The sequence below is a fragment of the Ptychodera flava genome, chromosome 8, assembly GCF_041260155.1.
Source record: "Ptychodera flava strain L36383 chromosome 8, AS_Pfla_20210202, whole genome shotgun sequence".
Classification (NCBI taxonomy): domain Eukaryota; kingdom Metazoa; phylum Hemichordata; class Enteropneusta; family Ptychoderidae; genus Ptychodera; species Ptychodera flava.
The window spans coordinates 13486363-13502039 of record NC_091935.1 but is presented as its reverse complement, the minus strand read 5'-3'; the positions used below and the strand labels follow the sequence as shown (position 1 = coordinate 13502039).

The following is a 15677-nucleotide window of genomic DNA, read 5'->3' as shown; positions in this document are numbered from 1 at the left end:
ATATTCCAAGGTACATCATCTATTATTTACATTATCTGTTTACATACTCTAGGTACATCCTCTATTTACACACTCAAAGATACATCATCTATTTACACACTTCTAGGGACATAATCTATTTCCATATTCAAAGGTACATCATCTATCTGATGTATGAAATACACTAAGAGAAGCATACACATATAAAGGATTAGAATTTTGTTTTGTTTTTGTGTTAATACATTACCTTCTCACCATCATCATGGTCAATTTTCTATAGCATTTAATACCTATGATGTATTCATTCACTCAACTATTTCAGTGTATGAAAACATTTGTGCAATGCATTGACTTAAAGTAGAATGTCCTTTGGGGATAGATACATGTATATGGACTCTTAAACTTTTATAATGCTGTTTTGGTCTGCTTCTTGTTGGGCCATAAAACTCATGGAGTAACTATAGTTTCACCAGCTTACGTTAGTGAAAATCAAGAATTTTAATTTTCCTCCATACAGCTAACACAAGTACCGGTAATTGGCAGCCATTTTGAATTTAAAATATCTGTTTTGTTTCCTTGGTACCAAATTTTGCAAGGTGACCCCAATTTTTTCTCTTGATTTTGACAGAGAGAGGTTTAAAGTTTCTTTGGGGAAAGTTTGTGCAAAAGTTTAAGTCTTTCATTTTTGAGTCTCATACTACCTTAAGGGTAATATAAAATAAATAAATGATGAATTAAATTTCTTCTCTTTGCTTGAATGTGTTGAATACGGAATCAGAATTGAATAGGTTGGAATTATTTTTGAAGATCTCACTTACATGTAAGTAAGACTCTATAAGAATTTAAGGATGATGTTGTCTCATTGTGGGATTAACAATTTTTAATAATGCTATAAAATTTTTTATAGATTTAATACAAAATATTGCAATTGAGATTTTGCTTTTACAGTGAACAGAAAAATCCTACCAACAATCATACACATTATATACTCACATGTGCAATTGACAGAACAATGCACATTTAACTTGAAAATTTCAGCTCGTTCAAGCAGCTGTTGCATATTTAAACTGACAGAATTAATTGAAAGAAATGTAATTGTGATGCAACTTTGACAAATACAATCAGCTTGCTGATCAAAAGTGGCAACATCCAGTGGATTAATATCTGTATGGATACAATTTTAATTACATTGGTTTGACAGTTTGGAAAATGTCCAAAAAAAGAAATTACTAAGATGCATTATTTCATAAATATACTATTGATGGTTTGTACCTGAACTCGGCATGACCATTGATCAATGCCACTGAGAAAAAGTCGCCTCTGGCTGTGGGCCGTTCACTGCTGAATAACAGCAATCCATTGAGTTTGGTTGGCCTGAATTCCAACGTGATCTGGAATGTCTTGTAGGCTGTCAGCAGCTTAGGAAATGCCACGTAACCATTGCCCCATAGCTGTGGATATTTGACTTCCATGGAATCTTGGGAAAAAATGACAAAAAACAAACCACATAAGTGAGAATGTAAAAAGTAATTTTGTCATTTATATTCGGCTCATATTCAGTGATGAAAACAAAAATTGTTGTATCCCCAACTGTGAAACATTGCACTTAACTCTGATAAAACGTGCTTGAATACCTCAACTACTATGTAACATTTGTAAAATTACTCAGATACCTTAACTTCTGTTGTAACACTGACCTTTTACTGACATCAGTTCTGATATTCTTTTTATTCAACAATTGATAACTATTTTAGACTGTTTTAAATTGTTTCCAATATCCTTTCAATATATATTATACTATCAGTTCTTACCATTATATGGCATTTTGAGGGAAAACTAAACTGTTTAGTTTTGAACATGTGCAACTACCACAATTGAATCCGTGCCATTTCTTCTTTTTCAAAAGTGCATGGCTGCCAATAGATTTTTAAGAGAGTGTACTGTTGGTTCATGACATACTTATTCCAGTGAGATTTCAGGTGAGAATACTGAGAATCATTATAATGGCTGGCAAATCGACCAGCTAAGAGTTTTGCTTCAACTAGCCAAATGGACCAGTGAATACTCAGCTAGTGATTAGTATACCACTTGAAAACTGAGGGAGGACTTAGTGATTTCTGTTGGCTACTCAGGTTTGTATGGGGTAGTAGATCTGAAAATAATTTGTTTACCCCTCTCTGAGATTTTTTGAAGTGAAGCACACAGGTGATCTGATTACGCTGAGATATATGATTTACTTTTTTTTCAAATGGTGTTCTCCATTTCAATTCCTTACATCTGTGACTAAATCTACACTTTTTGAAACCAAAATGGGAGATGGACTCAATACCAATTAACTTTGAATAATCTTTCCATGATAATTCTGCAATTTTCTCCTTATTTTTGGTTGAAATGAGGATATGGGTTACAAAGGGCAGCATTGCCTCATATTACTCATCACTCTACGGGTATAAAAATGTCATAAATCCCATCCAGCACATTGCAGTATGATTCATAACTCATAGTCTCATGGTAATAACAATAAATTTATGATGCAGTGAAAATTAACAGATAGTCTCCAATGTCCTTCCTTATTATAAATTCCAATCTGACTGAAAACATTCACCATACTGCTTTTTACTCATTATGAATACTCAAAGAAATTTTGCTGGGCCATTCGGTGACTGTACAAATAATCTCTATATGTAATGTTGGAATAGCAGCAAATCTATCACACTTTAAGAGGCTACATTTACAATCTATAGATGTGTGTGTGTGTGTGTGTGTCTGTCTGTGTTCATACCATAAGGTAAGTACATCAGCTGGAAAACAATAAAAGCTACTGCACTGCTAATACAAAATTTCAGTCAAAATTCAGTTCACTAAAGATGAAAATCTATGGATGTCTGCAGATCAGAAATTTCAAAAAGCCCACCAATAATTTTCATAATAATAAATGAATAAGTAAAAACAATAAATAAAAACATAAAAATAAATTAATACATATACATAAATAAATAAATACATATAAATAAATAAATAAATATACAAATAAACAAATGGATAATTAAATTCTGAAACCATGAACAAGTTCAAGCCTTGCAAATAAATATCCCCACTATATACGAATAGTTTGTGAAAATCAGGCATACAGACAATCTATGACTGGCTAGCAGACTGCCCTAGCTGACATTATTCTGCAGAAATAATTTCTTTCCTGAATATTATCTTCAAAATGCAATTACTACAGTCATCATTATACACATTTCACTTTTATCAGAAAAACTGTGAACAGGCACCATACACACTGACATTACAGATACAACAGAGCCAAAATGTTCAAACGTTGAAAAAGTTTTCCAGGGTGGGCATAGATAGCACTGTAGGCACTGATAGGGAGTATGCAAATCAACACATAATAATCTCAACTAAAATTACTTTCTAATGACATAAATTGAATAGTTAGTATAACACCGTGACAAAACCTTTGATAATGAGGCTAGTCTATATGATAAAATACCCCACACATTGGTTTGTGTGCATCACGCACAATAAATAAATAATGGCTACAGGACAGGGTATGCGAAAGAATACATCTGTCAAGAGTACAGTCCTGCCCAGGCCCTTGTCACACATTTAAAACAATACAGTTAACCATACATTTGCTTATTACAACTAGATTAAGTGTTGTATTTATGCCAGCAGCCCAATGAGTGAATTGATTTTTTGCTGTAAAAGCATCAATGATTCTGCTGTAAAATAAATAAGTCGTGAGAAATGATTCACTACATCCTTTCACTTTCAGTTATCTTGGAGTTTTAGAGGGTTGGAATTCTGAATAAAGAATTCAGCAGTTATTTTCATAACTGCTGAGAATTCCTTGACTTTGTGGCCTTTGAAAAGGATGTCATTACTGTGGGATTTTGATAGGAGTGTTTGGTGACAGGTGGGTTAAGGCTACCCTTGTATGAAGTATGATGCACAAACTCCAAAACTCAACTAGGATACATGTACTTCAATATGATTTGAAATCAGCTTGGGACTGAGAGTCCACCAGTACGCAATGGCCAATGGATTATATGTGCATTCTCTCTACTGCAATTTGTCTGCAAAGATTTCAGACATCAGTCCCCACGACCACCTGTTTATTATAATTTTAAGCTGTGTTTGCATAATAGACAAGCTATTACCACTACATTTATGCAGACTGGTTCAACCAATTTGATCATCTTGTTTATTTTGCACTGTAAAATATTTAAATTTAAAAATCATTTTCCTGCTACAATTGCTTTCTGAGATTGCTGTACAGGCAATGGTTTTATTAAACGAATTGTTCCATGGCCATGCCATTATACAATTACATTACGGGTCAATACGACTTTTGTAACAAGACTTCCTGTACCATTTAGAATCAATATATGCCATAAATAAGATGACAAGGTGCAGAGTTGTTTAATTATTTCAATCTAAAATTCCTGTAGGCCTACTCCAACAGTGAATGTTGACTATTAAAATCAATATTTGATGAAAAACTGTTTAACAGTCGTTGATTACTAGCAGTCATTTATTCATAATGGATTTTTGATGTAGTCATGCATGTCACCACCTGACTGTAGTTCACCTAGCCTGTTTCACTTGACCTGCCTTCAGGAATAAACCCTTTCACCACCAGAGTTTAGAACATTTACATTGTTTCAACAGGGTGGGTATATCCAGGTACAGAAATTCAGAGGGGCTGAAAGGGTTTTTAACTCAAAAGTTAGAATGCACCTAAGGGACTGATATTTGGACTCTGAAATTTTCACAATACCTTTTTAGCACGGCTTTTTAGTCTACCACTTCTGGGGCACTCATTTTGAAGCTCTTGAAGTCAATAAACTTTTCACTGGCTTACTTTTGTGAAAAATCAAAACTTTTATTTTTCCCATAGAGTTAACCATTGTCACTCCACAAAACGGTTTTGTGGAATGACCGTGAGTTAACACAAGGATGGCGGCCATTTTGAATTTCAAGTGTTGGTAAATATCGGGTAATTTGTTTCTCTAGTACTAAATTTTGCTGTGTGACCCCCAAATTTTATTATCCACTTTAAAAAGAAATGGTTAAATGTTTCTTTAAGAAAGTGTGAGTAAAAGTTTACGACTTTCAATTTTGAATATCAAATTTCAATTTTAATTATATCACAGACCCTTGAGAAAACAATGGTCTATAATTATATATGAGTACAATTGATGGTACAATGCGATTCAGACATTCAAGTGAAAACATGCAATTTCTTGATATTAAGGTCTTAACATAATGGAATAACAAAATATTATCAAAATGTTTCTTAGACTTGATGCAACCTGGCTGGTCAATAAAAAACAGTCACTTTAGCACCACTCAGTAACGAATAAGCCTTCAGAAAGCTGATCTACACTTTGATCAAGTCAGATGAGAATTCTTTTTGCACTTTCTAAACTGAAAATTGTATGATATAGAGAAGGTACTGGCTTACATTTTCCCATAATATCTCTACAAATAATCCATCTATAAAGAGCTTACACATTCCAATTATCTCTGCAAGCAATTCATCTATTTTTCAGAATTTATTAACCCTCTGGTGCAATCTTTACAATTGCACTGAAGTGTTTCATGGTCAAACCTGTACTCTCATTTAACAAATTAAGAAACATCGACCTGAACCCTATGTTCATCCGGGTCAACCAAAAATTGCCTTAATCACTTAACTCTGCAATTCCATTAATGTAACCACTGATTATTTCCAGGGAAATGATTTATCCATATTGTTGACTGTACTAATGTTCCTTTTACCTAATAACTTAATTTTTCATCAAAATATATTCACCTTTGCTGTTGACATTTGTTCAGATGTCATACTGGAACAATGAGAACACCCTGCACATTTTGATCATTGATAACATTCATCATGCTTTTTGCTATTGATGCATACATTTTTTATAATTCTGCTATATTTATTTTTTAAAACAATATGAGAGATGATGTGTAATTTTACTTCGAAGTAACATATTGTACGAAAAATTTTGTCATTACGATATATACATCAATTTTTTAGGACTGTTTCTTCCAACTGCCATTCTCCCAATACCAAGAGGTTTATACCCTTTGTGTGTAGTAGCCTTGTAGCTGGATACTTCCATTATAAGAAATCCTCTTTACTCTTTACTATTACATGTAACAGCTCAATGTACTATGTGCCGGACAAGCAGAAGGGAAATGCTTTACTACATGACCTTTGAACTGAGTGCAGAAGTAGTTGGACAGTCCAAAGACCCACTTCAATGTCTATAGACAGACAAAAGTCAACAAAGAAGTTTATGGATTCCAAAGTATCTTAACAACCAGAAATGGGCTCAGACTGACTCTGATTGTTTCCTCAGTACCTTTGTCCTATGGAGCTACATTTTGTAGCATTGTTGGTTTTTCATAACACTTGTTCTTGACAAGTTTATCAGTTCTACCATTGCATACATTTATGGATTCCTGACTTCGTCTGGAAAGTGACGCATTCACACTGTGTAATTTGGTAACAATATCTGACAAGTTAATTCTCTCAGTATTTTGTAAGTTTTGCCTAATCGTTTATATAAACATGGTATTACAAATGCAGAGCAATTCTAAGAATGTCCAGTTAACCCTTCTATTTCTGTCTCTCTACATACAAATATCCAGCTGGACAAATAAAATTGATTGGCCTGTAAAGTAAATCAACTAATTCAGTTGTAAAAGGTATAAATCAGATACTCTGTCACTTTATATGACATCATGGTCATCATCAGATGGCTGATGGTCACCATGACAACAGCACCAAACTTTGAAGTAATGAACTGTCCGTCTATGCTTAATGTCCATGTTTATTGGCAGTGAAGTAATCCATATTCATATTTCTCTAATTAGGAGAGAGATTATTGTCCTGATTGCACATAATTAACATTTTGAACTTTAACATATGGTAACTGCTTTTTTAAGCATCTTTCAAGTCCTGTTCCCCCTCAAGACCCCCTGTAAAGAAGTGAACATGGCTTTATTTCTTCTTAATAGTGGTCTTTTCACTCAAATCTTCTTTTCCAGTTGGTGTCTCACCATGTTTCAGAAAACAAAATAGCTTAAGTGAGTCAACCAAAGTAAGAAAGTAGGAGAATTCAATAAAAAATTCTGACATATACACTCGTAGTATGTATAGCTTTAGAATATTTGTTACTACATTCATCTTTTGACCGCCAAGGTATTGGTATATACATGTAAAAGCAACCTGGGACTTCACGCTAGGTCTCAAAGATTATCTGAAACATAATCCAGAATTGGACGTCTCAGATCAACAAAATGAAATTTGGTATATTGGAGTCCAACGAGACATATTCATTACCTTCAAAGGCATACCACAGATTCATCTAAAGAAATGTAATAGATATATTATAGTCTCTATGTCACACTCAGACTACTGGCAAAAATGACAACAACCATTCTCAGTGCAATTTGACATGGTTACTTTGATTGAAGGATGCTTATTTTGATTTAAAACTAAAAAAAATATGAAAAATCAATCTTATTAATTTCCTGGCAATTTAATCAACAATACTATCTTGATAAAGTAGTGGTAAAAATGACAATATACCAGTATTGAAGCAATAAAAAATTGGTTTCTGAAAGGCAGTTTGTTGATAGAAAAAGTACTTTATTATATTAAATATAATTGGATTTCTCAATTAAGGCATCTCCCTATTCACAGCAGACATAAAAATTATCAGTATCACTATATCAGATACATTTACAAGCGTCATGAAAATGTCCTTTTTTATTCTCACGCGAAAATATCCTAAAAAATACGCATAAATTGCAAAATTATGTGACATATCTCACATACTCTGGATGACATCATCAGTAGATCTTAGCAGACCATAAATCAACTACCAGTATATTTGAACAAGAACCTATATGACTTTTCATGTTGTTGGATAACGGCATGACAGTGGACAACTGCATACTTGCTAGGCTTAGCAGTATAGACAGCAGAGTCAGCAAAAAATCACTATAATCCCTTTTTTCGTTTGAGATGCGTGACATGCTTAATGCAGTGTTCCACTTGGAATTTTCTGTGACCAGTCCATGAACTTTTGTCTCCATTAATTTTTCATTATTCAAATGACAGTTTGATTACCACGAGTGAAAATTACACTCGCAAATCACTGCAGTAACTCAACGGCAAGGTTGATGGCACTCGTGTCATGTTCTGGATATTCTTACAAGGCTTGGAATCTAAGGAAATTGTGTTCTATATGAGGTCACCACTTGAGTGTAATGATAGACTGGCTTCAATGATTACCGAATGATTGAGTTTTCAATTTGAAATTCAATTTGGAGCATGTACACTGATTTGATGTACTCTAGAGTAATAAGATAAGGAACCATCTCAATTATTACAAGTAAATTAATATCTTTAATTTCCCCTTTTACTTTGAACTTGAAGTCAGTAATTTAAAACAATATCTTTACAATTTCTTAGTCAAAAGTAGACAATGTGATTGAATAATTAAAGAAATTACAAATTTTACCGGTATATATAACAGAATTGGGAGTGCTACAAGGTAGTCTCTGTTTGGAGATGGCCCCTGAGTAGCACCTGCAGATCAGTGTTTCAAGTACATGCTGTTTCTATACCAATGCGGCAAAAATTTACATTTTTAAGAATTCAGGTGAGAGTCTGACAGTAAGCAGACTGTGTGATCAGGATTTTTATGTTTTCATTTGTGTCATTTGTGTGAAATTGTATCCTTGGGGCAATTTCTTACCGAGGAAATTTCATCAACTGTACAAATTAGAAATAATGGAAGGCACGAGTTGTAATATTGCCTTTGGCCATCTAATACGTAAGATGTTGTTTGGATGGAAAATCTGATTGCATTACGAGCAGAATGAAATTGATTTTGCATGAAGCCACAGGTGAGACACATGTAGCAATTCTTGGAGTTCAAAAAAAGAAACTTTTGTCATATACCAGAGAATTTTCAATGCTTAATGAAATTGAAGCTCAATATTCTGAAATATTTTGCAGTTGTATTTTATTCAACCTGTCACAACTGTTGTTGAAGTGGGGCATTTAATGTATTTTCTTTGATCTGTGGTTGCTTTTATCATAATATTACTTGATTCACATCATAACGTGAAGAATGTGATTTTAAGAAACCCATCAAATTGTTCTCTCATGTCTGGTCTCTTTTTCTTGATGACAGAAAGTGTATTAGGGGGAAAAATCCGAACAATTGTCTCTTCAAGACATATGCTACGATTGTATGAGAAAAGGTGAGTAACTTGATACATTATTTTGTAATGGTCAGGGGTATTTCAATTGAGAAGCTATATTGTTTAAATAATTAGATTATCGATATGAAGTATGAGGTTTTGGTTTATCTAATTAATGCAGATGAATTTTAAGCTTTTTATCATGTGCCAACAAAAAAGAAAATTAAGCAATATACTCCGTCAAATGGTTAAATGCTTGTAGTATACTCTCTTACTTTACTACTAAGGATTTACACTCATGGACATTGAAATGTGTATGTTTCATGATTGCTGGGTGTACTTGAATTGATATTATGAATATAGTGTTTTTGGAATTGTGCGAGTTGACCTTCCTAAGTACCATACTATTTTATTCTGGCAGTCTATAGAACTAGTATGACATCTATCTTTCATTCCAAATTTATGTCGTGGGGGAATATTTGTAGGCATATCTACCATGTATGAGTTACCGGGTACTTTGCTAAGATTTTTGAACATCACTATTTATTAGAAACCTCCATTTACCTCCAAATGTAATGCCATGGGAGAAAATGTGAAGTTTCCATATCACATATTCCTTGGCCCAAATTGCTTATATTTGGATTGTACACTCAGTCTAATTTCTGTCACCTATACCTTTTGTACACAGGTTACATGTCAGCAATGTATATAATTCAAAAACTATTCCCTGAACTTTACAATGGTAACTGATTGTTATTAACAGTGAACTGCCAAAGAAAATTCGCTGTAGCCGGATAAAATTTTCCCGGTAACATTTTAATAATATCTTAAGCATTGATGATTCTATATACTTGGACTTCACTGAATGTCTAAGTAAGTCAAACTCCTTTTAAGAGAGATGGCCAGATCTTGAGCTGCATTGTTCTGTCTATGAAATGTGAGATGCAAAATGTAAAGTGGATAAAATATCATAGAAGTATCAATATGCATGGGGTTGTGATTGCAGCAGATCGCTATATCCAAATGTTTGATAAAATTGTAATGGAATTCTAGAATCCGAAAACATTCACACTATCATTTCAAAATTACTGTTATATTCTAAAGATACATGGTAAAACGTTTTTTATTGCACCTTCACCTAGTTTAGCACCCCTTGTCTTACAGCAAAAGGGCTCTACATAAAGACCCTTATATTGTATGACCTGAGGCACTAAAATAGGTATCACGGCAGAAAAGATATTCATTTTGTGATTTTAACATCAAGGGTGGGTGAGTAAAGTCATTTCCAGTTGAAATTGTTTTAAGAAGACTGGCAAGAGATTTTATCAGCGGCAGGAAGAAAACCTATCTCAACTATCTTGACATACAAGTGCTTTGAACCTTCATCAGTAGAAGACTGAAGAGCACTCATACAGCAGTGGAGCTTCTTTTGATTTAGATTGGACAGTCTCTTGTAATTACAGTAAGGTACATGTAGTATGTGCCTCGGCAAAAGAATTTCAGACTGTCAAATACTTAAAAATTTAGACTTTCAAATTTTTACAATACTTTTCTGGTCTAATGTTTTTGTGGGTTCATTTTGGAGCTTTTGGAGTAAATAAAGTTTTCACCGTCTTGATTTTGTAACAAACAAAATCTTCATCAATTGTATTAGAAAATCACCATAAAGCTACGAAACTGTGAAAAACTGAATGAATCAATCACCAAGAATTAAAATGGTGACTTTTCAAAGACAATTTGGCTTAACAATGGAATAAAAAAATCTCTCCGATGATTAGATGGTATGTTTTTGGCAATCAAACTGCAAAAAAAGATACAGCTCATAAGGCTTTACCCTTTGACTGCAGCTTTTTCGCATAAAAATTTTAATGCAATATTTTACCAATTTTTTTGAACTAGAGTAAGTTTTTTCATAATTTTTGATCAAATGGATATCACATTTCATCGGCTACAGTTTTTTACTAAAACTTTGGCAAAAATCTGAAAAAAATTGACTTTGCTATATTTTATAAAGGTGACAAAATATACTTTGGCTCTCAAATAGTTAAACATGACATCTTCACTGTTCATTTTGTCAGTTGTATCCGCGGGAGACGATGCTAATGTATGCAGGTCGTTAATACTGAAGCCACAGCCATGTATCATTTTTATTTCAAGTTCTCTGTGCCGGCAAGGAAGGCTTTATTATGGCCTGTTGCCATGGCAGCAGCTTCGTTAATCTTGAAATATGCCTGAAGCTACAAAGGATCTGCGTATGGATGTCTTTGTATTGGATAAAACTTTGCAGCCGAGCTCCTTGATTAAAAGAAACGACTCACATTCCTTGGTGGAGGATTTCAATGGTGACAGGTAATGGACCTGTTCCTTGAAAAAAGAAACCATAATCGCAAAATATGGCCTGACAGTACAGATACATTAATTGTCCACAGGCATTAAAAGGTAAAGTATTAAAAACAGGATATTGTGCCATGTAACTTTGAATCAAAAGGCCGTCGCCTTTTTCAAATAGTAGCATACCCTTTGGCACTTCTGTTCAATATCCAAGCTGCCATAAATAATACAGCAAAGCTTCTACACTTAACCATCCTATAACAAATTCTCTTTTAACTCCTCTGAGGAATAACTTCCAGATCAATAAAGTTTATTGTTGTTTTCATGCGCAAAAGTTGGGCATACCACATTGCATTTTACCAAGTTGGGCTTTGTATTTGTATGTTTTGAATTGGCTGTTCAGAAAAAAATGACTGATAGGGACAGAAAATTTCACCACTAACAGTTGGCAAGAATAACACATAATATAATGCATGTATATGCTGATGGTTTCATGTCATGAATATTTTGGAAAATGAGCATGATTCTGGATAAGAATCTGAAAAATTCTCTAAAACGGACACAAAAGACCTTGAGATAACAGAAAGACAACAGGAAAACATCAAATAACTTAAATAACTTAAAACTCAAAGAACTTAAATTTTCAAACAGTGAATTTCCACAATTAACTCAACATGTGATATGCCAACTCTTAAATTTGATAGAGTATGATGGAATAAACATATCAGATGAAAAGTTAATGAAGAGTAGATGTACTTAATTTTATAAGTGGGAATAAGGAATCCTTGTAAAATTTTTTCTACTACGACAGCATGTTACATCCTTGTATGCATAATGTAAATGAGTAGAAAACCAATGTAGTAACAAAACTTTTTACAATGGCAGTCATTATCACTTACAACCTTTCATCACAATGGTTCGGCCCGAAACCCATTGTTATCAATGGTGACTGTGGACCTGTCAACATGGAATCAGGGGTGAACAGGTTAATGGAGTATTATCGACTTCAACTGACTGAGAATGGAAACCTTAACATTCCTTATGCACCAGGGTTAGCCACTGTGTCCAATGCGAGGATTTACTTTTCCACTTTCTATTCCGTGTTTGCATTTAATCACGAGGAAAAAAAATACACCTCTGGATCCAAAGCAATTCAATACCATTACAAAAATGACATTATGTTCCCTTCATCATAGTTAAGTATCATTCATCTTGTACTAATGTCTTGTCAATACCTTGGAATGTTCTACCGTACTTACTTGAGTAATTCTGTAGGGAGTATAAATGCCAGTTGCAAATATCAATTACCTAATCAGTCACAATTCACTGCTTTTCAAACATTAATTTGTTACAACAATAAAGTAGAGTTAGTATTTGAACTATATGAGGTAAATTAAGTGTCTCCACTGAAGCATATATTTATTCTTTCCACAGGTGGAACTCAAGTTATTTTTTCTTATGCAGGATATGAAATTGTGACCCACAGCTGATCTTTGAGGTTTTACAACATGGCTTTCATCTGATTACAAGCTGGCTTTTCGATAGTAACATGTTGGTCAGTATTGGATAGAGGGGCACCAAATACATTTAATCGACCATTGGTAATTATTTCCCCACCCCTGCATCCACATACACCGTTCCTATGACGTCACAGACCACTAATGACATTCACAGCTAATATACACTTGCCTATTATTAGATCACCCTTCGTGCTTTTGTATACTAATTCTATCAAAGATCCAGTGAGGTTAGGGTATTGGGGGAAAACCATGTAATGGTGAGTCTGAATCTAATTAGATAGACTAAGGCTAGAGGCTTTGCTAATGGCACAAAAGTAACGAAATCGCAATAAATATGATTTTAACTCAATTTTTAAATAAGAAACATCATCAAAGGTTTTGTTATGACTTCTGCCATGGATGTCACTCACGTGACAAACACTTCTGTGAGGTGTTTTTATCAAATTGCCTCACGCTAAACCTTGTTTGGAAAATTTACATCCCAAACAATAAAGTTACATTCATATATATTGCAGTAGGGTTGTTCATGTACATTTATCTGTTGTGATAAAACCGGTGGAAGGGATTATTCTGCTGTCTTATTTAAAGTAAAATATTGAAAGTAAAAAGGTGAAATGTAGATAATGAAAAATGTTTCATCTGCAGTTTTTAGGTTCACTGAAACTCCCAGGGGAAATCATTTCTTTGAAATAAAAATGTCTTGGGAAGACTACTTGTCTTTTCAATCTAAGCTTTTGTGTACATGGCCGAAGATACTTTCATGTCACTGAATAGGAGACCCTCTTTGGGAACAGTTTTCAGAAAAGAAAATCATCAGGGTTTTCTACTATAAAGGCATTAAAATTTCTTTGATTTAAAAAAAAAACAAATACAGTGTATACTATTAGTCATTCAACATCCTGTTATGTGGGAAATTTAAGTGCCTTTAATTTTTCCTCGTTCAGTTGACATGGAATATATCAGTCATTTTGAATTGTAAATATTGATAAAGTTTTGACGGGCAATTTTTTTTTTAATGCAGAAAATTTGGACAGTATCTTCTGATTTCCTTGTCACGTTTGAAATGGCTAAGTTATCTTCGACTTTCATTTCCAGACTGGCACCATTATCTCTAATTGAGAAATGTTCCTTTTGATCAGCTACGAGGATTAACCATGAGAAGTATCAGACACTGGCTCCTGCAGTTGTTTTCAGAAAGTGAGTGTGTAGTCAGCTGGGAGATGATGCTTTGAAAATTTGTGATTACCCCAGCGGTTGAAATCCACAAATGAGATTGATGGGAGATTTGTCAGGAACTGGTGAGTGTTTGACAAAAAAAATTACATGTTATTTACCTATCTGGCACTGTTTTCCCAGCGTTCCTAATGGACACTGACACACATGGGACCCTGTGATTGGACTCAGAACACACTGCCCTGAATTCAAACAAGACAGATCCTCTCCACATGGCTCTGGTGTCCCCTTCACTGAGTTATCCACTTCTTCCTCCATCTCCTTGGCAGCCGTTTCCATGGCTTCAATGACTTTGTTGTGACGGAGTTCTCCCAAGGTTCCACCTTTTCCGAGACTGGATGCATTTGGATCATCACCTTGGTGATTATTTTTCACTTTAACATCAGTCTTTATAACTTCATCTGAGTAACAACAAGAATAAGATACGTTGTCTTTTTTAGATCAGATAATATTTGTAAGTTTGAGAAACAGTCTTTGTAATGATAAATCTGTTTTCTATTATTTGGAAATTTAGTTTGTATCTTCTTGTGAAGAGAAATGATATTGAAATTTAATGTCATAAAAATACATCCAGTGTACCTGAGAGCAGATTATCTACAGGTAATACACACCTACACCACTATACTGTTTTTTCCACTGTTGGATTAGGCAACAGAAAATTTTCTACGTGTATCTTTATGTAATAGCTTATGTTCAAATATACTAGACATTACATAAAATGTAAATTAGAGTAATATTAGGTAATTTTCCCTTGTTTTATGACTCTTTCACTCAATTTTCCCTGTACATAGGCCCAGCCATCACTTTCAAAACCATAGGGATACCAATATCAGGCAGTGAAAAGGCTAGATTTAAATAATTAGAATTTTTCACACTTGTGTTTTTTATCACTGATACTTAAACACAGCATAAATTTCTCATACCAGCCCAGCTTTATAAACATCCAGCCATACTTGCCATAGCCAGCCATAGCATTACTTGGGATAGAATATTTTCACTGAGTTCATGCTAAGGGCTCTTGGAAACTAAATTGAAATCATATACTTTTGGACTAGAAATGGTCACCTTTCATATATTTACAACACATACTACATAACCTGAAGTATGAATTTTCCTTTTGTAATTGTTTTTTTTAATTTCTGGTTTTAAAATTTTATTTGGAGTTACAGTAGAAATATGACAGGAATCACAATGCTATTAAATGAGATAATGATGAATAATGAATATAGTAAGTAGAAGGAAAAGCTGAGTTTTCACTTTTCTGTTAGTTGTTTTCTTCTGAGGAACTGTAATTAAATTAATTTAATTTCAACAGCAAGCACTGAGACTGAGAAATTTTGCATTAATTATTTGCAAAGCTTTTGAAACAAAAAT

General features: G+C 33.8%; 1 protein-coding gene across 1 annotated transcript in view; it reads right to left on the bottom strand.

Moving 5' to 3' along the window:
- Positions 1-15677, bottom strand: part of LOC139138544 (pikachurin-like) — a 75068-nt gene that overhangs the window by 27383 nt on the left and 32008 nt on the right. The window contains exons 3-4 of the mRNA XM_070706962.1: positions 14405-14704; positions 1252-1456 (exon numbers count right to left, since the gene is read on the bottom strand). Of these exons, the coding sequence (XP_070563063.1) occupies positions 1252-1456; positions 14405-14704 (505 nt within the window). The remainder of the gene's footprint in view (positions 1-1251; positions 1457-14404; positions 14705-15677) is intronic.